The sequence below is a fragment of the Cottoperca gobio genome, chromosome 1, assembly GCF_900634415.1.
Source record: "Cottoperca gobio chromosome 1, fCotGob3.1, whole genome shotgun sequence".
Taxonomy (NCBI): Eukaryota; Metazoa; Chordata; class Actinopteri; order Perciformes; family Bovichtidae; genus Cottoperca; species Cottoperca gobio.
In genome coordinates, this window is record NC_041355.1 from 21,044,464 (window position 1) to 21,071,020 (window position 26,557).

At 40.2% G+C, this 26,557-nt stretch overlaps 2 protein-coding genes across 3 annotated transcripts; one reads left to right on the top strand and one right to left on the bottom strand.

Annotated features, from left to right (window-relative positions):
- Window positions 1-81: 81 nt before the first annotated feature.
- LOC115013328 (mucin-5AC-like) lies at window positions 82-11,145 on the top strand. 2 transcript variants are annotated; one of them, XM_029439554.1, is made up of 5 exons: window positions 82-543; window positions 3,663-3,796; window positions 3,878-3,971; window positions 4,122-6,493; window positions 7,334-11,145. In XM_029439554.1, the coding sequence occupies exons 1-5, from the start codon at window positions 267-269 to the stop codon at window positions 9,314-9,316; spliced, it is 4,860 nt and encodes a 1,619-aa protein (XP_029295414.1). In that variant the 5' UTR covers window positions 82-266; the 3' UTR covers window positions 9,317-11,145. The 2 variants fall into 2 exon arrangements, with proteins under 2 accessions (XP_029295414.1, XP_029295422.1); XM_029439562.1 differs by having other exon boundaries at window positions 3,905-3,971.
- A 377-nt stretch (window positions 11,146-11,522) lies between these two features.
- vwa11 (von Willebrand factor A domain containing 11) lies at window positions 11,523-22,506 on the bottom strand. Its single transcript, XM_029439763.1, has 17 exons — window positions 22,324-22,506; window positions 21,430-21,566; window positions 21,161-21,305; window positions 20,646-20,739; window positions 20,205-20,333; window positions 19,432-19,618; window positions 18,638-18,807; window positions 18,189-18,301; window positions 17,980-18,096; window positions 16,719-16,892; window positions 16,472-16,604; window positions 16,179-16,331; window positions 15,317-15,409; window positions 13,982-14,253; window positions 13,694-13,827; window positions 12,048-12,207; window positions 11,523-11,897 (listed from the first exon to the last, which is right to left on the bottom strand). Exons 1-17 carry the CDS (start codon window positions 22,504-22,506, stop codon window positions 11,523-11,525), a joined length of 2,769 nt encoding a protein of 922 aa, XP_029295623.1.
- Window positions 22,507-26,557: the final 4,051 nt, after the last annotated feature.

A 26,557-nucleotide genomic window follows, 5' to 3' on the forward strand; every position in this document is an offset into this window, starting at 1 on the left:
ATGTACCAGTTTATTTATTTCTTACCAATTGATTAAATAAAATTGAAAACACACAGTTTGACATTTAAGTGGATCACCGGATATTCACTCAACTCCCTCCTTCCACCGAAGTGCGTCACACAAAGCAGAGACCGCCGTCTGGTCACGACGGGAAGGAGACATGCTGAGCCACTTCCTAATGTCGTGTTTTTAATAACGTCTCAGTAAATGTACTGGTAAAAGTAGACTCCTGTCGAAACTTGGACGAACGGTAAAACCATACCAAAATGTCGGCGAATGATTTTCAGACGAAGTACTCTTCTGTCATGGAGAGCATGCTCAATGCTGCAATTGCAGAGACTACGAAACTTTTCGAAACTATGGTCGATGAGCTGAAGGCAGAACTATCCAAAATCAAGAAGGAGAACGAGGAGCTCAAAACAAGATGCTGCCAGTTTGAGAAAGCGAGAAACCAACCGACTGTTTGTAACGTTACCAGAGAAAGTGAGCATCTTCCAGGGCCTAGCGACGGCTCCGAGAGACGTGACCGAGCGATTCAATGTGGTAAGTTGTGATGCCTATTACCCACCACAAGCTTGGTAATCGTGATTAATATAATTGACTGTTAATGCCTAAATATGAGTATATTCGTGTTCTGTGGGATACGTAGAGCAGCTCCTGGCTAATGATGTATCAGTAGCTTAGCATCGCTCATGTATGTCTCAAGCGTGGGATCCAAAAGGAGGGAAACCATACAATGCTATCTTGGCTAACTGCTTTGTGACAGCGTGTTCACAGCAGTGTTGGCTTCTCATTATGGTTGTATACAGTACTAGACTGCTGAAAACAGTATTCACTGTACATTGCACATTCAGTACCATTTTGACTTCTCACTTTAATTGAACATTCTATGAATATAGAACTATTATAATTCTTACTAATTGTTGAATAAGTATGTGATGTGATCATACAATGTAGCCGTTTGTGTTAAGAGTTATGGTCGTGGAAATTGTTTCACCTCAGTCTTCCATGCCGAGGATTTTATACTAATATTATATACTGTGTGTGTGTGTGTGTGTGTGTGTGTGTGTGTGTGTGTGTGTAGTCCAAGTCATTTAATTAAAGTAAGAAGTCAATATGGTACTAAATGTGCAATGCAAAGTGAATACTATTTATCATCAGTTTAGTAGTGTACAACCATAATGTCACACCCTGACGCCAAGTGTGGTTTCCCTCCCTGTTTTGGATCCCAAGCTTTAGAGAAGACTATGCTAGGCACATAACACAAATACACACATTACTTTATTATTATTATTATTATTATTATTATTATTATTATTATTATTGGACAGTATATATTTATATGTATATAGTAGGGATGCACCGATAAATCTGGACATTGGCATAGGCCGATTTACTGTAATCGGACTATCTGCAAATAAGGTGACTTGTGCCGATGACAGTAGTAATGTTTATACATTTAGTTTTTTTCGCATTAGTTTCGCGCTGGCTTAGTGTTGTGTTGATTATTTGCAATCTGACACATGTGGGCACCCGTTGCTTACACATGTGATTTGTTTTGAAATAAGTGAAACAAAATGCCGGTGGTGTGGGAGTATTTCACTGTTTTACAACTGATATTTGGAGTTTGGATGTAAGCCCTGTGAGCATGCTAAGCCTCACAGCACAGTGGGTTGACAAAGATTTCATCTTGATTAAAGCAGTGTTACACCCTCAAGAATATGCTGGCTCCCACTCCGCAGTGTCTCGGAGGAATTACAGAGAATGTTTGAAACGTGGAAAATGGACCAATCCAAAGTGCATGCTGTTGTGCGTGATAACACCAGAAATATGGCAAAAGCTACGATGGACAGTGGGCTGCCTAGTTTTGGCTGTATGGCACACATCTGGCTGTCAACGGTGGTGTACTGAGCCAACGCAATATCTTTGATGTGGTTGCGATCGGGCGAAGGATAGTCGGACACTTTTAAACACTCAGCTCTTGCCTACTCGCGCCTACAGGCTGTGTTGATCCAGTTAGGAATGAAACCATAAAGGCTACAGCAAGACGTTGCCACTCGTTGGAATAGTACATGCTACATGATGGAAAAGCCTTTTGGAACAAAAGTTTTGCTTTATTAAAGAGCAATAGTAAATACACAAAACTAACAACTAATTGGTTTCCCTTTTTCTTTTTTGAAAACTCAATATTTGTTTTGCTTTAATTGTTGCACAAATTCAAAATTGACATTAAATGAAGCTTCAATTCAAGTAATTAGCATCAATGATTTCTAGTATCAAGTTATTCGAGGAATGATTTCAGCCCAATTCAATCAATTACAATCCAGGTCTGTATTGGTGTATTGACCGACCCTATTTATGTGTAAAGCCACAGCCAGCTAGCCATCTTGAGTTGCAATATTCCCTTTAACTGAGGCAGGAATGCGTACTGAAGTGCTTTTGTACGATGTGTTGTCCGACTAGGAATCCAATGTGTTAACAGCTGCATTCGAAGGCAGGGTAAAAAGCCGGCCATTATAGAGAGGGATGCAATGCGATAATCATTCAAATACAGGGATAGTTGTGCATTCATTTAAACATGCATTAGTGGGGTCATGTTGCAATAGACTTCAATAGAGCTGCTGCAAATAAATTATTTTCATTATCGATTAATCTACCAATTATTTTCTCAACTAATTACTTATTTGTTTGGTCACAATATAGTGAAATCTGCCTCCCACAATTTCCTAAAGCCCAAAGTGAACAATTCAAATTGCTCGCTCTGCCGGACCAAATCGCCCAAAACCTATTTACAGATAATGTTTGGCATTTTTACTAAAAGCAATGACATAAATCGTTAATCCTTTTAGACTTGAGCATAAGAAGACCAACCAATCAAGCGCCAGCCAGGTCCATAGACAAGCTGCTGTTGCATGATTGCAGGGGCATACGCTATTCCATCACCATAGTTATTTTCCCCAAAGGACACTTGGTTTACACTCTCCTCTAACTCATTTCATGATACCAGAAATTTAGATAGCAATACCAGTGAAATTCCACGGTTCTCGATACCACCGTAAAGAAAACCTAAAAGAAAACAATAAATCCCATGTACTCCACATACAATCCTTTTTATTAACGTTTGCATACTGGTCATAATTCCCTCTCTAATATCTATTTTAATTGCTGTGAAAACTGTTTTTATTCACGTTTATCACGAATCTCGGTGCTCGTGACATCCCTACTTACAACCATAAAAGCAGCCGTACTAGAACATGTACAGTACCATGTACATGCCAAATGATGGAGGGGAAACTGAGCATAAACAATCTAGGATGTTAAAGACTATCTTAATATCTATTAATATGCAGATGACATCAATATTTATTAATATTTTAATTACAACAATAATATACAACTGTGTATTCATACTATCTCACTGCCCTTTGCATTTTGTTGTCTGAGCTTTTCGAACTCCTTAGTTGAGCTGCCAGGGGAGATTTGGGAAGCTAGTTCTTTGTTTAATAGCAGCCTTCTTTTAAATGTATTTACCTCGAGTCACACCAATCAGCATTTAGGGATTTGGCAGTTTGAATTATAAACCTTTTTTTTAATATATATATTCAGGACATAAGTCTTAAAAATCACCAATTGTCCTGTTTTTTCTGTGTTCATGTTTACAGACCTTGTTCCTTTCCGCACGGTGCTAGTGGAGCAATGTCAACCTTTGAGGCCCCAGGAGATGGAGTACAGTTTGCAGGACCACAACTATGGAGAGGGAACTACTCAAATGGCCTTCATAGTTGTCAAACAAGAGGTGTGTATATCTTAGCAATCAACAAACGTATTTTAACTTTGATGTCTTCTTGAAATTAAAACGTATATCATCCCGCTGCAGGACTCTTATGATGATTCTTCTCCGCAGTCTGTTGTAAAGCAAGAGGAAGTTCAGGCCACTGCGGTTTGCGGGCTAGTCTTGAGCGATAAAGCAGGTGAGGAATTAAAACTGACTTTTATTTTCTCAACTAAAGTTTGATCATTTGTAAGCTTTACAAAATGTTTTGCGGTTCGCTACTCAATATTCTTACCTTTTTTATTTCTTCTCCTGTTTCCTTTGTGACTTCTGTCACTGCGGTGCCTAGATTCACCACAGGCCTCTGTTTGTGGAGCTGAAAATGAAGGGCCTCTCCTTAACCAGGAATGTTCAACTGGAAAGATACCCATGCCTCAAAAAGATGTAGAGACCCCAGTGGCCCTGGAACTATCCTTTTTGGGAATTGATAGCAGTCTACAAGGAGCCCAGAACCAATCTTCTGAATTGATGCCTTCACTAGTCATTTCACTTGCTTCAATAAACGACAATATGGAAGAAGAGTATGGAGTCAGTCAGAAGTTCTCAGAAACACAGGGAGAAGTCATAGCATCTAAAAAACACTCAGTAGTGGTTGCTCAGCATCAATCAGAGGCTGAGAGACCCCTTGAGAGAGAGAAACCATCAGTGGTCCCCCAACGATGTCAAAGAGAGGGGAAAACGTCCGTAAATGAACAGGATGACGTTACTCTGCAATCTACAGGGCAATGTTTGGAACAACGTACACGACTCGATAAAGAAAAAGCATGTGAAAAATTAAAAAGTTGCGTGGCAGAAGGTGAGGTTAGTCCCCAGCCTGAGTTGTCAGGACAAGGTAGAAGAGGACGGCCGCCAAATAAATCTAAACGTCTGCAACGGCCAGTGAACGAAACTGGATCGCCGGCTGTTTCAGTAGCATCTTTAAGTAAAAACTGTTCCTCTAAAAAGAAAAAGACATCTGAATCTCAACAACTTTCTATTGAAAAGGAAAAAGGGACAATTCATACTCCATCCACTGAAGTTTTATCTGCAAGTAAAACATTAAACACTCCAACAGGTCAGCCCAGAGAACGCCGCAGTTCTGTAACTCTTCAGGATGCAATGCTATTAGTTGAAGCCATGAATCAGTCAACGGTAGATATGGCGGTACCACTTAAAACCCAGTGTGCTCCCCATGTGGTTACCTTACAAACTGTGGACGAGGTCCCAGCTGAGCCACAGACCCCACCACTTCCTCTTGACACTCATAAAGCTGCGGAAAAACTTAGTGACACTCCAGTGACTACAGATGCCACTCCAACCAATGAAGCTCAGGTCCACAACAATGTTGTCATACCAAAACAACAGCATAAGGTCACTCCATCCCACACTGCTACATCTTTAAGGTCCTCATCAACTGTTGCCATTCAAACAAGTGTGCGGTCACTTCAGCAGCACCCTCCCTGTCTTCTGAGAACATCGGTAGCATCCAGCAAACTGGCTATGGCAGTATCTCGTAAAATAATCCTAGTGCCAAGATCAGTATCCTTATCAAAACGGCATGAAATGGCAGCTCGGTGTCCAACCCAGCTTCCTACTGTTTTGTCAAAAGTTATTGCTGCACAGAGTATACTCCCAGGCTCTACAACTGCAGGCTTGCCTCTCGGATCACCTTCCGTTTCCTCTGTTCCTCAGAAAACAATATACATAACGTCCTTGAAATCGGTTCCTGTTGTTGCTTCACATTCGACCGCCACCTCAACAGACCCACAGTCAGAGATCCTACAACACTCAAAAATAACAATTATAATTCCAAGACAGGTGTCTGCTGTGACATCAAGGAAACATCAGTCACAGACCACTGTTCTGAACACCAAGCAGGGGTCAGCCAAATCAGCTGCTCCTGTTAAGGTGACAACGCCGCAGTTGATTTCTTCATCACATGAGTTAAGCGTTTCTGTGGATATACAAACGGCTTCCGATGTAGTGGCCACAATGTCTCAAAAGAAGGATAAAACATCAGACCCGAACTTGGAATCTCCCAAACAAACAGACTCTGTTTCTGAACCAATAAATGCACCTACCAAAAACTGTTCCTGTTCAAACTCTGCGTCTCCAGCGCTACCTCCAACTGCAGAGCAAAAACTCTCTGCTGTGGTAAGATTAACCAGGCTCCCTTTTACAGTATCAGCCAAAGAAGCAGTCTTGGTCTCAAGAACGCCTACAGATGGATCTACTGAAACTCAATTCATTTCAAAAGAAGCTCTGCCTCTGAATACCTCTCAGATGTTAGAAGAGCCAAATGATATTCAAGAGAAGGCATCATTATCCTCTGAATACTGCACAATTTTGGAAGATTCACCCAACAGTGGGCTATCTACAACATTCAAGGTGTCGGCACCAGTCTTTGAGAACTCAACAATAGCCATCAACACGACTGAGCCTCCAGCTGTATCTGTTACAACTGGTGAAGCTACTACTAATTTGGATGAGGAATATATCAACATTGCAGTGGAAGCTTGTGCGTCAGCTAATGGGCCACAAATAGAAGAGAAACAATCAGCTTCACTCATACATCTAACCCCCATCACCACCAAGGACACATCTGATCCTCATTCACTGATGACTAAAGCCCAGTTCCTGGCGCAGCTGGCAGTGACACCTGTTACGCAAGACCCAACAAAGGTAATGTAATAGTAAACACTTCCCAGTCTGTTTAGCGATATGATTATCATGAGGGTTTAAATACTATTTCCACATTCAGGAAGTTGTAGGTGGAAGAATAATGAGCCAGGGAGGTGATGGTATTTATTTTATATATTTAGATATATATTTATTACTCGCCTGTTGTTTTTTTGGAATTCATATGTCAGGCACACTAATTAAGTTATCGACTTATCATGTGATATATGGACATGATCATTTTTGCTGACTTCAATGTTGCACGTTGTGTTTATTTACGTAAGAATTTCACCAACGTTTTAGCCAACATGTCATAATGGTAGGTAAAACTTGCGCAGACATTGCATATTTTTGTTAACTGAGCCTGATTGTCCATATTATAGTTTGTGTTGGTTGTGTGGTTTTATTTTATTTATGATACATTTTTATTTTTGGTATTTTAATATCCAATTACAATGGAATAATCTTAAGAAAGGGTGTATTTGTCATTTATTATGCTAATATATTTTTAGTGGCATAAAATGGTCTTAAAATGACAATAATATAATTTATCGCAATTATTTCTGGGACAATATATCGTCCAACAAAGTGAAAGTGGGCCTGAAAAGGGGGGGCCACACAGCCATCCAACATTAAAGATGAGTAAAGTAAGCACAAGTTTATTAACTGGTGGGAAATGTTCCTTACCATAATATTGATGGTCATCATGTGCACATGTTTGTTTGTTTGTTTGATTGTTTGTATTTCTTTCATATTTAACTTGAACTCTTGCAAAGAATATTGTCAATTCTCTGTATGTATTTGTTGCTAAATACATTTTTGTATCTTTCCTTTTTGTTATAGGCATCCTATAATGACGCTGTAGATGTCACACCTTTATGTGCAGAGACCAGCACCAGTGACAAGAAAAGGTTACAAACAAAATCCATTGTGGCCAAACTCCGAAGCCATCTCAAAACTCGCTTGCAAGCTAGAAGAACTAAAACAAATCCATGCACAGAAACCAACACCCGCACTGTACACCCTAAAAACCGTAGCTTAAAGAATGACAGTCCAAAGGATAAAAACACAACTGGAGAATATATTCCTCTCAGCCCAAAAAACCCAGCAGCGGTTAAAGATGTTACTTCTCCAAAAAAGAAAACTAATGACCCTACTTCCATTCGTCCCAGGATATCTGGACTAGGTAAAGCTGGTATTGGACTCAAGAGGACTGTTAGTGAACCAACTACTGTCAGTTCTAAGAGGTTTAAGGCTTCTCCTAGGAGGTCTAGTACAGGTCCAGATGGTGTAGGCTCCAAAACTAAAAAATCCACTTCTGTGAGGCCTAGCTTAATTAAAACGGCTACTCCTAAAAAGACAAAATCCACTTCTGTGAGCCCTAGGAGGTCTAGCTCCATTAAAGAAAGTGCTAGCCCTAAAAATACAAAATCCACTTCTGTGAGATCTAGCTCAATTAAAGAAAGTGCTAGCTCTAAAAAGACCAAAATCATTTCTGTGCGTCCTGGGAGGATTAGTTCAATTAGAGATGGTGCTAGCCCAAAAAGTACTAACACCACTTCTGTGGGCCCTAAGAGGAATAATTTAAGTAAAACTGGTACTAGCCCTAAAGTGTCTTTCAAGGAATCGCCTTCTTTCTGCCGTAGGAGGTGTACCTTGCCTAAAGATGTTTTAAGCAGTGCACAGATTAAAAGGGAATCCAATTCCTTCAGTCCTAGGTATAGCATTACTGCGGAGGATGCTAGTGATAAAATCGCTAAGATTGGAACTGGCTCCCCAAGTGTTAGGTGGCCTAAATTGGTTAAAAATGGTGTCAAACCTAGAAAGACAAGGGAATCCACTCTTGTTAAGAAAGCCAGATTAAGTCAAGATGGTTCTGGTCCTAAAAATAATTTAAGAGTGGTGAATGCTAAGAAGTTGGCAAGAGCAGCAAAAGCCAAAACGATAGCAAAAATGAGAAATTCTAGTCAATCAAAATTGCAGAATGGAGCTAAAACAAGCCAGTTAGCAGAAAATCGTGAGGTGGTGAGAAAATGTATCACTAAAGCTGTTTGGACTCCTACTAGAATGTCGGCCAGTAGAACGCCTCCAGCAGGGGGGAAGAAAGAGACGAGATCCCCTGATCAGCCACTAGTTTTCCCCCCAAGTGTTTCTCTCTTCCCCATACCTGTCAAAGGACCACCTGTTGTATCACCATTGCAGCCTTTATCAGTCATTGGTAGGCGTCTGCTCAAGAACCAGTGTGGGGAGTGCGGCCGCGTCCTCAGCAGCATTGCTGCCCTGGAAAGCCATGTTCGTCTCCACACAGGTCGCCGACCTTTCTCGTGCACTCTCTGTGGTAAGAGCTTCACAGACTCCAAAGGTCTCAAACGGCATGGCCGGGTGCACCGCAATGGTAGGATCCATGTCTGTCAGCAGTGCGGGAAGGGCTTTGTCTATCGTTTTGGCCTCACCAAACACCTCCAGATGGTGCACAGGAGGATTAAACCTTTTATCTGCCAAATCTGCCACAAGGGGTTCTTCACAAAACGAGATGTGGAAGCCCACATACGGATGCACACGGGAGAGAAACCATTCCATTGCAACCTCTGTGAAAAAAAATTTGCAAGGAGGGTCGAACTAAATGTGCATTTAAGGTGGCATAATGGGGAGAAGAGACACTGGTGCCCATACTGTGGAAAAGGATTTTTAGACTTCAACAACCTGAAAAGGCACAAGTATATCCACACGGGAGAGAAACCACATTCCTGCCCTCACTGTCCCAAGAACTTCACGCAGTCGGGCCATCTGAAAAAGCATGTTAAAAATGTTCATAAAATCCCATGAGAGATGGACATCGATGAAGCCACCCTGTTTCACTGAGAATGTTAATGTCTTTTATAATGACCGATGTAATGTCTTGCCAGAGTATTTAGTGCGAAAGGGAGCAGTTTACTTTTTTCTTTGATTGAATGTATTTGTAAATCAAACGCAAATGGAGAATTTCGATCTTTTTTTATGCTGTGTTCATCAGAGGAGGATTTATTTTTATTGTATTTTATGAAGACTTAAAGGTTTAGTTATTTAAAAAAAAAAAAAAAAGCTATTGCTTTATTGCCAAGAGTTGAGTTTAGATTAATAACTTATTTTAATTAATAATGTCCTTTTTTCTATTTATTTTTTTATTGAACAAGTGATATCACAAGACTTGCAAGCTTACATCAGAGCCAGTTTTAAAACATTGGGGCTGCCTTCCAAATCCCATACTTTTTCTTTTTACTTTTAGTACGTACTGCAGCTGCCCTACATACCATGTACTGTTGCATAAAGTATGCATACAATTAGGACATACTACTTCGTCATAACATTGCACCTTGAACTTTGACCCTTTTTGCTCATAGCTCCCGCGCAAAGGATTGTGGGTCACTATAGCCAGAAAAAGCATGCTGCCTTGCATACTGCAAAATGCAGAAGGACATCCTGGTATTTTTGGCATATTGCATTTGACATACTATGTATTGGGACAAACTAAATATTTGTTTTGCATACTGAATAGTATGGTAGTATGGGTATTAGAACGCACAGTGGGTATCTCTTACAAAATGCCCTGATTTCGATAACGATTTAAAACAAATCAAGATACTGCAAACATCTGCATGTTAAGCCGTCATACATTTTATTTTAATCCGCCTCACATTTTATTCTATTGGTTCATCACAAATAAACCGTCAGTTTTACCAAAATCTCAGCAGATATGTTAAAATATCTTGCTGTTTTGATATCACTTGAATTTATTTTATTATTTATTGAATTTATTTTTATTTTTTATTATTTCTAAGGCTACCAAATTAAAAATGGTTGCATATACCAAATATCAAGAAGTATTTGAAGGCTCCTTTTCCACTGTTGTTGCAAGACTTAACTGACATTCTGACAGCTGTTAGTGTGATTTTGGAACATTTGGTAAATGTATAAAAAAAAGAATGACTGACTTTATTGTCTTTTATTGCATTGCGCTTCACTGCTGTTGTTACGAAAATAGCAATAAGGGTTAATATTGTACAGCTTGTGCAATAATTTACCACCACAGACAAGAATTATAAAGATGTCACACTGGACATAAGGAGAATTTCACCATGAATGTTTTTGCAGTCTGTGTTTAATCTTCGAAAAGCAAATGAATGTATGGTCACGATCGTCACACAGCTCGGTATGAGCAGAAATGTTTCACTCGACAACACATGTTTGGTGTAAGCAAGGATGTGTCGCTGCCCCACAAGCAATGAAGCACTTGAGCGCCGCTTTAGCCGACAGCTGTGTCCAAAGTTGAGCAGATTAAAGTCTGATTTAAACTGAAATTCAACCTTTTTCTTTTGTATTGCCATTGTGTTCAACATTGTGCCGTAGTCCAAAAGACAGATTCAATGTCATATTTTTGGTAAATCCCCCCCCCACCCCCGAAAGACGTGATTGAAGCTTGTTTTTCATTTTCTCAAAGTGCTAACTATCCTTGAATAATTCCTAGACGACGTTGATCCATCCGTCTTTTCGAACTCTAAACCTCATGTAAGAATTCCTACATATTCTTGATTTACATTTATTTGATTGCTATGTATATTTTCTTGGTCCTGTCATTTGATAAAGCAGCTAATAAATGTAGAGGTCACCTACTGAACCCTGCTTGTGCACTTTCTTTTGTCCGAAAACATTTTGTATTGTTTTGAATCATTTCTTGAGTTGTAGGATCATTTAATAATTTTCTTCAGTAAGGACATTTCCATTTTAGATCATTCATATAACCGATGGAATGAATCAGGACTTTTTCCACAATTCATTGTTTAAGATATCTTTCCTGTCACACACTTTCAGGTATTTATGCTAATGTTTGACCATTTTATTTCTAACTGACTACAGGTAAACAATCATCATCCATTGTGTCATTTTTTTTATTCAAGCAGGATATCTGAGCATGAGATGACCAACACCAGAAGGAAGTTTATTATATTAGTATTTATTAGGTTGAACACGGTGTGTCCAGAGTGCCAAAGCCCCATTAAAACCTTGTTACAAGCGCAGATACCAGCAGGCACAACCACAGCGACATGGTTAAAGCGGGAGGGCCAGCAGAGTGTACAATGGAATGGTAGCACTTGCCCACATTTCCAACTTTATCTAGAGCCACAACCTCAACGATCTGTGAGCAGCAGGAGGCTATGTAGTTGGCCTGAATGAAGTGAGTGCTTAGGGAGGTGGTGCTGAGGTTTCCACTGCCCCGATACAAGCTGATGCTCTCTATCCCGGTGCCATTTCCATCGGTCAGTTGGGCTGAGAGCTCCCACTTGAAAGGTTCACACTGAGAAACATCCGCAGGGCAATCATCAGCCAGCACATTCACCACTTCACACAAAGGCTGAACAAAATCTGTAATCTGGAGAGAACAAGAACGGAAATTGATTCATGAATCACAGTAAAAGGGCGATGTGGATCTGTATAAGCCATCTTTGTGGCTATGTTCAAAAGCTTTTTAATTCACTTATTGTTTCCACTCTTAACTGTAATCCTGGATGTGTCTGGTTACCTTGGTAAGAACAGAGAATCTCAAAACGATGTAATTGGAGTCGGCACCACTGGACGACATGGCGTCCAGAGTCAGAGTGACGTCAGTGCCTGATGGTGTGTTGGCAGGTGGCGTAATAGTCATGGTAGAGTTAGTGTGTTCTCCAGTTGTCAAGGTGAGACTGTCGAGAGACGAGAGACAAATCCACTGTGTGATTACAGGAATAATACACGCATTTAAATTTAGATTGAAATATGAAAGAGATGAAGAGTCTACAGCAAGGGGTCATCAACTGCTGTACATTTGACCAGACACTGTGGGGGACGGACTTTCAAATAATTCTATTAGCCTATATCGGTGTGAACACTCCTAAAAAAACATGGGAAATCCACAATGTAACTGTAAAATGCTCTCATACCTCCACCAAGGAGACAGTTCCCTGTGGAGTGATGGTTCAAATCTGTGATGGAATTGTGGAATGCAATTCCTGAACTGTAGCTTTCGCTCGTTTATACAAGGAAGGCAAAACGGACGGAGAAAAATGCACACGTGAAGGCACATTGTAGCGCGGCTTAAGCACGGGAACCATATGTTTTAATAAAGTCATTTCATTCATGCTGATGCTGGAGAACGGCTAGAATGTACTCTTGTCACAGCCTCTCAGCATCCTCCATGCTTTCTGATGCTGGGTTGATGTATTCATCAAGACTAGCTGAACGCTAGCTGTACTATAGAAACATGTTTAATAAGTTACTCCGTCGTCAGGCATCATCTTAACATAGGGTAGGAATAGGGTATCCACTCGTTATCAATACATTGGCTGTAGGGTTCACCGTCAGCCGACGTAGCCTATATCTAACGTACCTCTACCGTATTCACGTACGTATTCAGTATTCACGTATGTCTAATGTATGTGTAATGGCTGCATAACTTATGAAGCACACGTTGGGGATGTCTGAAAATTTTGAACACACTCAAAACATTTTCACAGACTCAGCGTTCAACAACGCACCCCAGCGTAACACTGCCGGCTCTTAACGAATACTACTTATACCTTACCTTATATCAACGTACACCAGCGTATTGCCAATATTTTGTATACGCCATATTTTTGTATACGTTATGCATTTGTCTGATACATTTTGTATAAGTGAGTGATTCTCTATCAATAGGTTAGACATGCGTATCTGTATACGTCACTTTTCCGATCCGATGACAAATTGGACATATTTAGACTCTGACAAATTGTGAGCTATGTTTCGTATACGTTTCCGCCATACGGATATGTGTGACAGGGCCTTAAAAGCTTCACAATCCACAAAGGGATATTTACTGGTGTATTTTATGTCCTGGAACAAAACATGAAAATCTCCAAATTTTGTGTTAATCTCAAACTTTATCTCACACGAAACAAGGGAAAGTGCTATCTCACCGCTCTATTGTCGGACACAGGGCCCCCTAATCCGACTTCTGAGTTCTGACAGAGTATGCTGGCACCCTAACTCTAATGTTTACTCCAACTGATGGGGTGGCATTGCACAAAATTACTCCACCCAGGTGTAATCTATCCCTAAGATTCAGGCGGCAGGAAAATGTAGACTTAGGAACGTGTCAATATTAATAGTGATATTTAACAAAAAAAATTGTTTATGGCTGCTCCCACTCACCGGGATGGTACGGTCATGGGGAAGTCTCTGTCATTTCTGGCATTGATTTTGTATTGACCACCAGAGCCCTGGGTCAGGACACTGAAGGTGAGCTTGAAGGCTTCTCCTGGCCTCACACTGCTGTCTACCACAGCCTAGAGGGAAATGCAAATGAAAAAGAAGGGAAAAAAACAGGTGAAAAGAGTGATAACACTGCAATTGTATATTACATTACATTTGTTTGGTTTTACTTCCATTAAATCAAACAAAACATGCTTGTATGTGTACACAGGCTGAGAAGAGACGGACCTGGATATTGACTTTGGAGATGGACATCTGGGTGGTAGATTGCCTCTGAAATTTACTGTCTGACACTTTGTCAGTTCCTTTCAAAGTGACCACAAACTCCCCTTCAGGTACTGCATTAACAGTCACCAGGATGTTTCCGCTGCCCATGTCAGTTGTTGTGCTATTGCTAACGGTCTCAGGACTGGACAAAGTTACCAGGGCAACTTCTCCTATGGTCATCGAGGACGGACCTTTCCTACCAAGCACTGAGAGCATCAGAGTGGCAGGCTGGCCTGGGTTTCCAGAGGAGAGAAGTGAAGAAGCAAGGTTGGGGGGAAGAACAAGAGGAACATTAATGTTCATGCCAAAAGTGCTTGAATGATTTAACAGTGACATTGGATAGTTTTGGGAATGGGTTGTGGAGGGATGTTTCATGACTTTTTACTTGTGACAAAGTAATTATGGGCTATGGTGTGGCACATTTCTATCCAAGTAAAAGAACCGAGTTCTTCTTCCAACCACTGGTCTTTAGCATAATTTATTTAAAGGGATTGTAGTTTAGCTACAGGAAGTCTTTTAGCTGAGAAAGTTGGCTTTTAAGCATTTAATGTCTTTCATATATTTGCAATGATAAAATGTATACTGGTTCTGGGTGTTCTCTTTGTAGTCAGTTTGAGTCTCCTTGTAGTTGTTTTGAGTCTCTTCCTGGTTAGTATGCGTCTCTTTGAGTGACATTTTGAAAGTGAAGGCCACGGGGGGCCTGTGTTTGCTGGGCCCATTCAGAAATCCATCCATGCTTTATAGCAGGGGTCACTAACAGGCGGACCACGGGCCGAGTCCGGACCCAGACGCCGACCTATCCGGACCCGGACCGGTACTTCTATTTTAAAGGCGCATTTTATTTTATTTTTTTAGCTTTGCGCATTCACATTCGCTCCGCTCTGTATCACGAAGGGCAGCGCTTCGCACACACCTACACACACAAACAGAGCGGAGGAAAGGAGAGGAGTGAACTAGAGAATCACTGCACTCGTTTTTAAGGCACTGGTTTAGCGGTTCAGGAAACTCACAGACCAATTACATGCGAGTTAAGCCATCCCACGTGATGCTACTCAGCCAATCAAATCTGTGCATTCCAACCGGCAAAAATAAGCACTCAGAGCTCAATATGATTTTGATTTGTGACAAAATAAAGCAAATAGGCCACCTGTCAGCAGTTGATACAGCTACTAGGCTACTTCAATATATATAGCACACTAATTCATAACGCAAGTTAGACATTATGATGCTCCGGACCTGCTCGCGGAAATGTTCTCTAACTGGACCTCTTAAAATTTTAACTGCTTTATAGTGTACCTGCTTGTGGACGCCCACTGATTATTGCATAACCTGGGTGAGGTCCCTTGAAGCTTTCCACAAAGTCATAGATGAAGGTAATGGTACTCTGGCCTGGAAACACAAGCACATACTTACAGAAAATACAGATACAAAGTATAAAAACAGAATTAAGTTTGACCCAAAGCTGTGTATTAATAAGTGTTGAATTATTTTACAGAAAACGAAAAAACGGTGGAAATAAAGATGAAATATGCGATTGATGAAATAAAATACATTGGGGTCAGTGCGAATGTGGGCTCGGATTAATTTAAAGGAATAGTTCAACATTTTGGGAAATACTTTTATTTGCTTTCTTGACAAAGGTTTAATGAGTAGTTTGTTGCAAAAAATTGAATGAGTGCAATACCACTTTCATGTTTGTTCAGTAAACATGAGGCTACAGCTAGTATCCAATTAGCTTAGCTTAGCACAAAGAATGGAAAGCGAGGGAAACAGTTAGCCTGGCTCTGTCCACAGTTAACAAAAGCCACTTACAGCTCTCTATGTATATGTTATCACCTCAGTTTGTTGGTTTAATCCGTACAAAAACCGAACTGAACTGGTGTTATGTGCTGGATTATATTTTGGCAGTGAGCAGTATCTTCCTAAAGTCTCAGTTAGTCGCCTTACAATCTCAGATTGACTACTGTGGGACAGAGCTCAGCTAGGTATTCCACCCATCTCCAGTCTTTATTCTAAGCTAAGCTAACCAGCTGCTTGTCATAGTCTTATATTTAACGAGTGGCATCGGTCGTTTTATCTAACTTTCGGCAAGAACGCAACTAAGAATATCTCTCTCAATGTTGAACTATACCTTTTAATATACACATTAAGTATATACCTGTGACTTTAAGTGTGTATGGTTGCTTGGAGTTGATGTTGATCTGCCAGGTTCCGCTCTGGTTGTCAGCGTCGACACGAATTCTCCACAGGTTTCCCACTGTATTTAGGGTTCCCAGCTTTCCGCTGGCCTCACTCTGGCTCTGACTCACACCTGAAATTTGTCAGCATGCATTTATTAGTCATAACTATATATCACAGTTATATACTCAGCAAGAATGACACCCAAATGAGTCTCAAACATTGACATTGTCTTAAATTGATGCAAACGGTGCATTGTGAATGGTGTGTTACCTGCAGGGTTGGTCAGCGTGAAAGTAATGGCTGTTCCTGTGAGGTAGATGGTGATATTTTTCAGAGATTCATCCAACATGAAGGGGAAGGTCTCCTGCTTCCCGGGGCTCCTCGCTCGCTGAAGAACTGTCACCTGAGAGAGTGGGGAGAACAAGAAGAGCATGATGATTTACTGCTTTATTTTTGAAACTGGTCTAACCACTGAAGGCCCGGCACATGCTTCTGAGAATGTACTATTAGATCTTACCAGAGCTGAAGTGGAGGTGTCGAGGATGATGCTTGTAGCCTCAGACAACTGCTTCTTGGTCACCTGGATGGCCTGGCCTCCAGAGGCCAAAGCTAGGTCCTTGTAGACCTCAAAGGTGGCAGCTCTGGAGTAACGCCGGCGCCTCTTTATGGCTGAGGTCATGAAGAATGACACCTGTGGAGATAATTTAATGTGGAGAATTTACCCCTAGCCTTTCAAGTTAACTTAAGTCACTTTAACTCTCCTAGTCTATAGCAGGCTCAGTTTTTAAAGCTTGAGTGAAGACATGACAGATAACATGAAACTAGATAACCTAAGAAATCCATTGGTACCAACCCTGTCATGGCTAGCTTATCGGTAAAGAGGCTAAATAACGCATCATTTTGGAGAGGGGAAAACTGGCATGGCCATATTCACAGGGGTCCCTTGACCTCTCGATATCCGAATCAAAATGGGTTCTATGGATACCTACAAGTGTATCTTTTACAGACTTTATGCTTATCCCATGCAGTTTGTTGCATGCAGTACAATTTCTTTTTATTTCGCCTATACTTAAAGTGGTGTATTTGAATATTTCTGTATGCTGGGGTCTCTCAACATTCTTGGAATTGCACAAATTGGCTATGACTAGAAAGCTGAGACTCCATAGTAGCTATTTCATTATAGTGGGACCATTTTTTTCTTTTTAAACTTGACCTCACTGTAGGAAATTAGCTGTTGTGAGCTTGAGGATAATCAAAGGTTTGTGAAACTTTACAAACACAAACTAGAGAACGAGATCAGTCGCAGGGTGGTTTTCCTTGGTACATTAACAATAAACATTTTTTTCTAGCAGTTTCCAGAACAGAAGTGGTTGCCATCCAAACACTGAAAAATGCAATTCTTACAGAAATTTACACAAGTTATCAATGATACCAAATCACAACTTTACTTTTTCTATGGTGTTCCTCAAGGTCTTTTTGTCTTTATGTGCTATTATTCTTGAGTGTGATGGTTACATTCTGCACTAAATCTGTGTAAAAAAACTTATGAGACATAATTGAGCATGATCATATTATTCTGAGCCCTTATGCACTACAAACTTTCTACATTTGAATAGACGCCTAACCAAAACACATATTACAGATGTATGACTTAAAGAAATTGAAACACAGTGCTCAGCTGCATCTCAAATGAATCTTCAGTTTCCGAGCTTTCAGATGATGTACACCAAGTAATCGTAATGAACAAAGGCCATCATTGGGTGTCAGTCAGTACTCACCGTTGACTTGGTGGTCCTGATGAGAGCAACAATACTGTCCTTGAGGCCGATGTCTTTGGCTACGGCATCAGTGAAAACATAGATTTGGGAGGAGGCAGGGGCACCGGTGAGAGCCAACTGGTGATATAAAACAAGGAACCTAGTCAGTTCATCTGCATCAACACAGTCTTTAAGGGTTTCATAAAAATATACAACCATAGTTAAAGTACCTGAAGTCCTGACAGGCACATCTCAGGGAGATCGCCACCTCCTGATGCTGTGAGCTTAGAGATTTCGCTTTTCATCTTATCAGGGTCTGTTGTTCTGACCATAGGTCCAAAGCCTTCATGTAAAGCAGAGAAAACTGGGGCTGAATTCTACTTTATATAAGATCATACACAGACTATATGGCCAAGCATTACATATATAACATTTTATGGCATTATTATAACGCCTCCAGGAGTCCAAGATTATGGAAGCTTAATGAATTCATTTGAGAGATAAAAATATCGTAAATTGTAATTGTAAAAATAATCTGCTGTTCTTCTGATTTAATGACATCATTAGCTCAGATTTCTGAGGGAAGTTTTTATGGTAAAAACAATTCTTCCCTATTTTTTTTCAAATGAACAAAATACATCAAAGAAAATATTCTAATGAATACATTTTTAATTCATACCGGGGTCATTGAAGGGCACCAGAATGTACTCTGATGGCTCGTCCTGCGTTCCTTTTTTGCTGTCAATGATTTCATAAACAACCTCCCTCGCTGCATGGATGTCAATAGACATACTGCCGGTGGTGTCAATAACAAAGCACACGACAGCTGAGCGGGCGATCCCCATCATTCTGTGAGAAAGAAAGAGAGAGCGAAGAACAAAAGGTCAGGGAGATCTTATCATCCCTCTCTGTCTGGTCCAAGAGACAACTTCTGTGAAAAGTGAAACCAATCAGGCAACTCATTAAACCTGCTTTCATTTAAATGGCCAGCAGGGGGCGACTCCACCAGTTGCAAAAAGAAGTCCGATTGTATAGAAGTCTATGAGAAAATGACTTCCCACTTAATTTATTGCCCCAGTACACATTTTCCTGATGAGTTTATGGTCTCACTTGCTAGTTTCAAGTCTTCTTCATTACAGCATGAATTATAAATGATGGTTCTATTTAGATTAAAATAGACGATATAGCAGATTATGCTTTGGGGTGTGGCTAGCTTGTGATTGACAGGTCGCTACCACAGCGTTGTCCGGTTTGGGTGTTCTTGTTTTCGTCTTGCTGGTTCCAAAAAACCAAGATGGTAACGGCAAGAAGTGCCAAACACGAGGCTTCAAAAATGTAATCTACAAAACAATGGGTGACTTCACGGTGACTACGTTAACTTCTTATATACAGTCTGTGATTTGGACAGTGAAAGTATAAAGTCAAAATGTGAGATTCAAGATTAAATCGAGATTGAGATATTTTTCGTCGTACCTCAGAAAGTCGTTGTTCCCGGCAGCTAAGCGGATGTCCTGCAGCAGCTGGAGGCTGGCGGCTGTGGCTTCCTTCACAGCACTGTTGTGGAGGGCCAAGTTGTCCGAGCGGCGCTCGTCTTTGCTGATCCCTCCACGAGGATCAGCTGTGCTTGTCAGATCAGCTGCCCCTCCATGGCTACATTTACCTGGCACAGGGCAGAAGAGACAGGTCGATGGTTGAACTTGCTATTTATAGTGGACTTGAGCCTGTTATGGACTCAAGTGAGCTTTTCTGGGTAGGCTGAAATATCTGGCAGAATTTAATTATATCTGTACTCCAGGTAGAACAAAAATGTTTTAAAAATAACTGCAGTATTATTTTTGCATCTGGATTTTAATACTTCATTAAAACCCAATAAATACTGGGGCATCTTAAATGTCAGATAAAAGTGATGTGCGATAGTTATTGCGGAGGGTAACAACAATGTTTGATTGGCGGTTATGTGCGGGACTACTCCTTGGCCGGGAGCATTCACTTCCTTAAGTCTCCGCTGGCTGCCAAGTAAGTTCTACATTTTAACCTGACAGATGTGAAAGTGGTATCAACTTTCTCCAGTAATCTTGGCAATAAAAGCAAATAAGCATGTATACCAAAATGAAAAATTATTACTTTAAGGTGTAGGACTGGTCTGATCCTCTTCCTATTTCTGGATAAATGAATGACTTAATTCTAAATGTTGTCTCTTATATAAATCAGCATTCATGCTTTGGAGACATGCTTGTCCATGATACCTTTGGGCTTGGCAGAGGAGAAGATCCCCATGTAGCCTGATGTGAGTTTCTTTTCATTCAGGATGTTGGGGAGGATGGAGTTGAGGCATGTCCCACTGGCACAGTCACTGCAGGTGGCGGTGTCGACACCTACACAAGCAGAAGACACACGAGATGCACAATGAGCAGTCATTAGGTTGGCTTCTGCTCTATATTACATGTTAGAACTGTGATAGGCGAGCTAGGCATAGTTTACTGAAAATAATGCACACCCAGCTGCCAATCAGAATCAAGGCATAAAGACGAAACAGCACAATCCACACTTTGGTCTATAGATATACTCGCAGATGGACTAACTGATTGAATGATAAAGTGTACTTTATGAGATGTTACCCAACCCACAGCAATAGTCATCCTATGTGTATGACACACACACACACAAACACACACACACACACACACCTGCCAGGTTTTCCAGAGCAAGGTCTGGGCGTATGAGGTTGATGTATGGCTCTGTGTAGCCCAGCTCCACCCAGTTAGTGTGGCTGTAGAAGTCCTGACAGTGAATGGAAACATACACTTTAACACTTTTATACATATACATAGACAGAGTTATGATTTCATATTAAGGATTTTGCCTCCTTTAACTTTATCATTCTTTCATCCAGTATATGCCTGTTTGTTACTCCATGTCCACCTCACCTTGCCCTCTAACACAGAGGTTCAGTGAATGGAAGTGAAAACATATTCAGACCCAAACAAAATGTGTTTAGCTTGTAATGTAATATTAATTGAAGATAACAAAGCAGCATCCCTATTTGTTTCAAATCTGCGGGAAATCTGCGGAGGTGTCGTCGGAAGGGGTGTTGAGGGGATGCCTTTTTACAAGCTTCGTCTGAGGGAAGGCCCACAGTCTCAGACTTTGAAGACCCTTGCTTTAACCTCTCTATACTCAGCTGTTTGTTCCCCCCTCTCACCTGCAGTGTATGAAGGATTCTGCCCAGTGTTTCCCTAGCAGCCTGGAAGTTCTCCTTGCGAATGTTAGCCTTTATGGCCGCCATACCCTCAATAATTAGGGAACGTCCCTCCACAAAGGCCTCTGAGTTGAAGTGGTGTGGAGCACTGAAATAATTTTGAACTAAGTTAGTTTGTTAAGTTATAACGTAGTGTAAGAAAGAAATCATGTTTCAAGCTTAGCAACACAGTCTAATGATTTTAATGGCTTTGTTTCGATCTTTTCTCTGACCTGTTGACAAAGTCGCGGTCTACCAGTCCGTTCTGGGTGTAGATCTCTTGAAGAGCAGAGTGAAACTTGGCACCAGATACTTTTCCTGTTGCTTTGGGACCTAGACAGGCCTGGACCAGCTCTTCGGGAGACGAACCCTGCAGTCAGAGGTCAAAGGCCAGAGGTTACAGTTAAAGTATGGGGTTGTCACAAATGATATGATGAAGTGATAATAACATGACTAAGGGCATCTATTTTCCTGCAAGCTCAAAGCAAGTGCTAATACAAACATAAGTTTTTATGCTTGTATACAAATACGAAAATCCTTTCAATCATTATATATTGGTGTCATTGTTGTTCCCCATCTTCATTGTCATTGCTATACAAACCTAACAACAGTTTTGCTGCCATGTTTGGCAGTTGTTTGGCAGTTATTTCAAATTTCTGTCTATGTCCACATGTCTATGTCATCCGAATTTGGGATTCTTAACTTGGGAGATGCCTAAATTAGAAACGTTCTCTAATACCTAAACTCCTAGTCTAAGATAATATAGGATTTTTACTAAATGCGTTTTTGTAATAACACAAATCCTAAATGTGATCCTGAATTTAGATAAAAAAGGATTTCAGACTTAGGCCCCAGCAGACCAGCATTACGATCCCTAAAGCTGCTAAACGCTGCTAGGGCCTATTTCTGACTGCTGTTCTATATAAAACTAACTCCTATAAGATTCTACTACTGTCTTCACTATCAGCTTCAGTACTGTTTAAATGCAATAAGTAGACCTTATTGCATCAGTGTGAGTATGTATGTGTTCTTCCCTTGCTTTTTATGTTTTACCTCCAGGTGAACGTGTGTTTCTGTGTGTTGTGTGTGGCTATGTTTGTGCTGTCTTTTGTTTTCTTCCATCTTACCGTGGGTTTGAACTCGTGACCTTCCTCCTCTGCCACCACCCGACATGTCTCCGTCACCTTTTGCAATAGAGCCGTTCCTGTAATGCTGACATGAGTGGACGCCCCACCCCCGATGGGGACAAAGGCCACCGTGGACCCTGATAGGACCAAAGTCAACAGCGCTATGCCCAGCACTGAAGTCATGATCAATCTACGGGAAGACAAATGATTAGATATCAGTTATCAGGTTGGTTTCTGGAAGATATATTAAAACAAACATTAGAATCAGAGTATTTGATATTTATGACAAATAAAACGGAAAATGATCAGGAACGGAGTCATATATGAGAGCAAACCAACAACAAAAACAACGTATGCTGGTTTTGTATAAGATGGGGTTTCTTACAGAAAATAAGAATTTCTACAGGTGCAGTTATTCAATGTACTGAACTAAACATGACATGAGGAGTTCATAGACAAAGTTTAGTTCACATTTGAAGAATGTCCTGATTGGCCGCTCCCCACCAAACGTATCATTGCACTTTTTGCTTTGTCCTTTATTTACTATTCACATAGAGTTCTTATGTAAATAGTCAACTGAAAGACATCTGGACAATAGGTTCCAACTCTTATAAAGTAATGTTTGCATGTTTCAGATGTACATATACAGAGCTGTTCTAGTCCATTGTAGGTCAAAGATATATAATAAAATGATGGAGGAAGGGGAAATATCAGTGAATCGTACATTTACAAGAAAAAGAACTCTGATATTCACTGAGGAATGTAAATAATAAATAAAGTGTCAAATCTACGAGAAAATCAAAGATTTGCAAGAAAAAAATAAACAAATTTACATTAAATAATTGGTTTGTATTCACAAGAAGTAAAACATGTTACCTGTGTCCCTCCTCAATAGTGAGGGAAATGTCTTTATTCTTTGATCTTTAGGTTACTGGAGAAGTAATAATAATAATTCCTGTCAATGAGTTTTGGACATTTGTGGCTACATAAATACACAAAATCAAGCATTTTTTACTGTATCAATTTCGAGATATGTAATGTATTTTTATAGCTTTATAGCTATAGTTTTTTCTGGCAATTTATGGCCATACAGAAAATATATATTTTCTTGTATATGTATGACCTTAGTGTCGGGAAATTCTCTGAATTTTAACCCTCCTTCCCTGGCTTTTAAAAAATTAATTACAATGGGCCTTATAAGCCTTTGTAGAAGTATTAATACATAACATAATGCATATACGAAAAAGTAAATAGTAGTTAAATCAATGTAAATTACTTACAACTCAATTTGAACTTTAATGTATATGCTGATTCCTTTCCCTTCCAAAGAAATACATAATCTGATAAAAACAGCCCTTTTCAATTGAATTAACAAAATGAAGCTTTGAAATACATTCATACCTTGATGTTTCTCAGCTGTGATGACTCCAATAACTCTCATAGAAATGTAACATACAGCCCCACCACCCCTCTAGATATGATGTAGGGTGGATACTTGAGGTGTGTGTGCATGTATATTATCTTTCTCATTATCAGTCGTATGACACAGCTACATGTGACGTCCCAGGAAAGGTTTTCCTCATAAAGATCTGCTTATTGTTATTATTATCTTAAACCCATAAAATGTGGTTGCACCTTAACAAACGTCGCCCACTGTAACTGAGTGCAGTGACACAATAATGATTGATAAGTTCAAGTTTTTTACTCTGTTTGAAGAGTCAAACAAAGGTGGGGCATGTTAAGAAATTATTATTTGGCCTGTTATTAATTATCTTAAGTTAGTGTTGGAGGACTGGAGGTTAGACTTTGAGTAATACAGTATTCCCTTGCACACACACACACACACACACACACACACACACACACACACACACACACACACACACACACACACACACACACACACACACACACACAAAGAGACAGGGAAAACATGGACCGGAAAACACTAGGGATACAGATGGGACCGTGACAGTTCATTGACACATGAACGTTGTCATTCCAGGGTGAAAAACACAATCATTTGTAGGGTAAAAAGTATTGTTCTTATAAAAAGTAGTAAGATGACTCAAGGTACATTCATAGTTCATTCATTCAAGTTCTTCTTTTTTTTTTTACTTTGTTTATTGATTTTTTATACACAAATTGACAGTAGTGATAAAGCAGTTGTGTGTGACAGTGTTATGTTATAGGAGTACAATACAATACAATACAATACAATGCAACTAAAAAAGGACAACAAACAAACACAAACAGTCTGCTTGGTCATATTATCCATCTCACAGAAAACTTAAAATAAATAAATAAAGTCTCACCCTTCAGGTCAGAATTAAAATAAATGAATAAATAGAAATAAGGGAGGGAACGGGATCTTATTCAGGGATATCTGGGAAGGTGATTCCCTTTGCATAGGCAAAGAAAGGGCCCCACATCTTTTTGAATTTCTCGGAAGAGCCTCTCAATGTATATCGGATTTTTTCGAGCTGTAAATTATTGAAAATTTCTTTTATCCACAGCGTGTGGGAAAGCGGTGTTGGGGATTTCCATCTCATCAGTATTAGACGTCTAGCCAATAGTGTTACAAAAGCTATCAGATCAGCTTGGAGCCGAGGCAAAGGCAGCTGAGGGATGCCAAAGACAACAGTAATGGCATTAGGCTCTAAGTGTCCCAGTTACCTCTGACAGTATTGAAAATTGCATTCCAGTAGTTACGCAGAGCTGTACATGACCAAAACATATGCACATGGTTTGCAGGTATTTGATGACATTTTTCACAGGAGGGGTCTATATTGTCATAGACTTTGAAAAGCCTAACTTTAGTCCAATGAGTGAGGTGAACAACTTTACATTGGATCAACTCATGCCTGGCACAGACAGATGAGGTGTGGACACGTGCAAGAATATCCCCCAAAGATCCTCAGAGATATCCTGCCCCAAATCTTCCTCCCATAGAGCCTTCACAGAGTTCAGAGAGGTCGAAGATAAAGTCTGGATTTGCCTGTAAATATATGAGATCATACCTTTCATGATAGGGACCTGAGTGAGAAAAGCATCCAGAGGCGTTTCATCAGGCAGGTTAAGGCCCTGTCACACATATCCGTATGACAGAAACGTATGCCGGCACATACGAAATATCGGCAATAGGTTGATATAAATGAAGGGTAAGTTGTGATCGTTTGAAGGACGCAGACGATACGCTGAACACGGCAGATATACAGCCCTGTCACACAGTTCCGTATGGCAGAAACATGCCGGCGTATATGAAAAATAGCTAAAAATTTGTCAGAGTCCAAATACGTCCAACCTTTCCACAGCGGTGTTGTAGCTGACGCATACATAACGAATACATAACTAATTATTATACATATATGAAACATATTGATAGCTTATCACTTACCTATTTAAAACGTATCAGAGCGTCTGGCCAACGGAGCTGGAAAAGTGCCATTTGGTTCACGTCATGCTGATGCTGGAGAACGGCTAACATGCTGAGCGCTAGCTGTACTGTAGAAACACGTTTAATAAGTTACTCCGTCGTCAGGCATCATCTTAACATAGGGTAGGAATAGGTTATCCACTCATTATCAATACATTGGCTGTAGGATTCACCGTCAGCCGACGTAGCCTATATCTAACATACCTCTAACGTAGTCACGTAGGTATTTACATACTATATTTACGTAGGTAAGTATTCACATACTGTATTTACGTAGGTGAATATTCACGTACGTATTCCGTATTCACGTATGTCTAACGTAACGTCTGCATATCTTATGAAGCACACGTCTGGTATGTCCGGTAATTTTGAAAATGCTCAAAACATCAGCGTTCAACAACCCACCCCAACGTAACACAGTGAGCTCTTAACGAATACTACTTATACCTTACCTTATATCAACGTAAACCAGCGTGTTGCCGATATTTTGTATACGCCATATTTTTGTATATCTTATGCATTCGTTGGGCATTCGTCTGATACATTTTGTATTAGGAAGTGATGCGATATCAATAGGTTAGACATGCATATCTGTATATGTTCACTTTTCCGATTCCGATGAAAAGTTGGACGTATTTGGACTCTGACAAATGTTCGTATGCGCCGGCACGAATTTGCAGATATCTAAAACAATTATTTTTAGGAAGAGGGAACAATTCTAAGAGCTGTTGAAAAGATGCAAATGTTTATTTACATATAGATCCTTGACTCGTTTAATGCCGAGGTTGGACCATATGG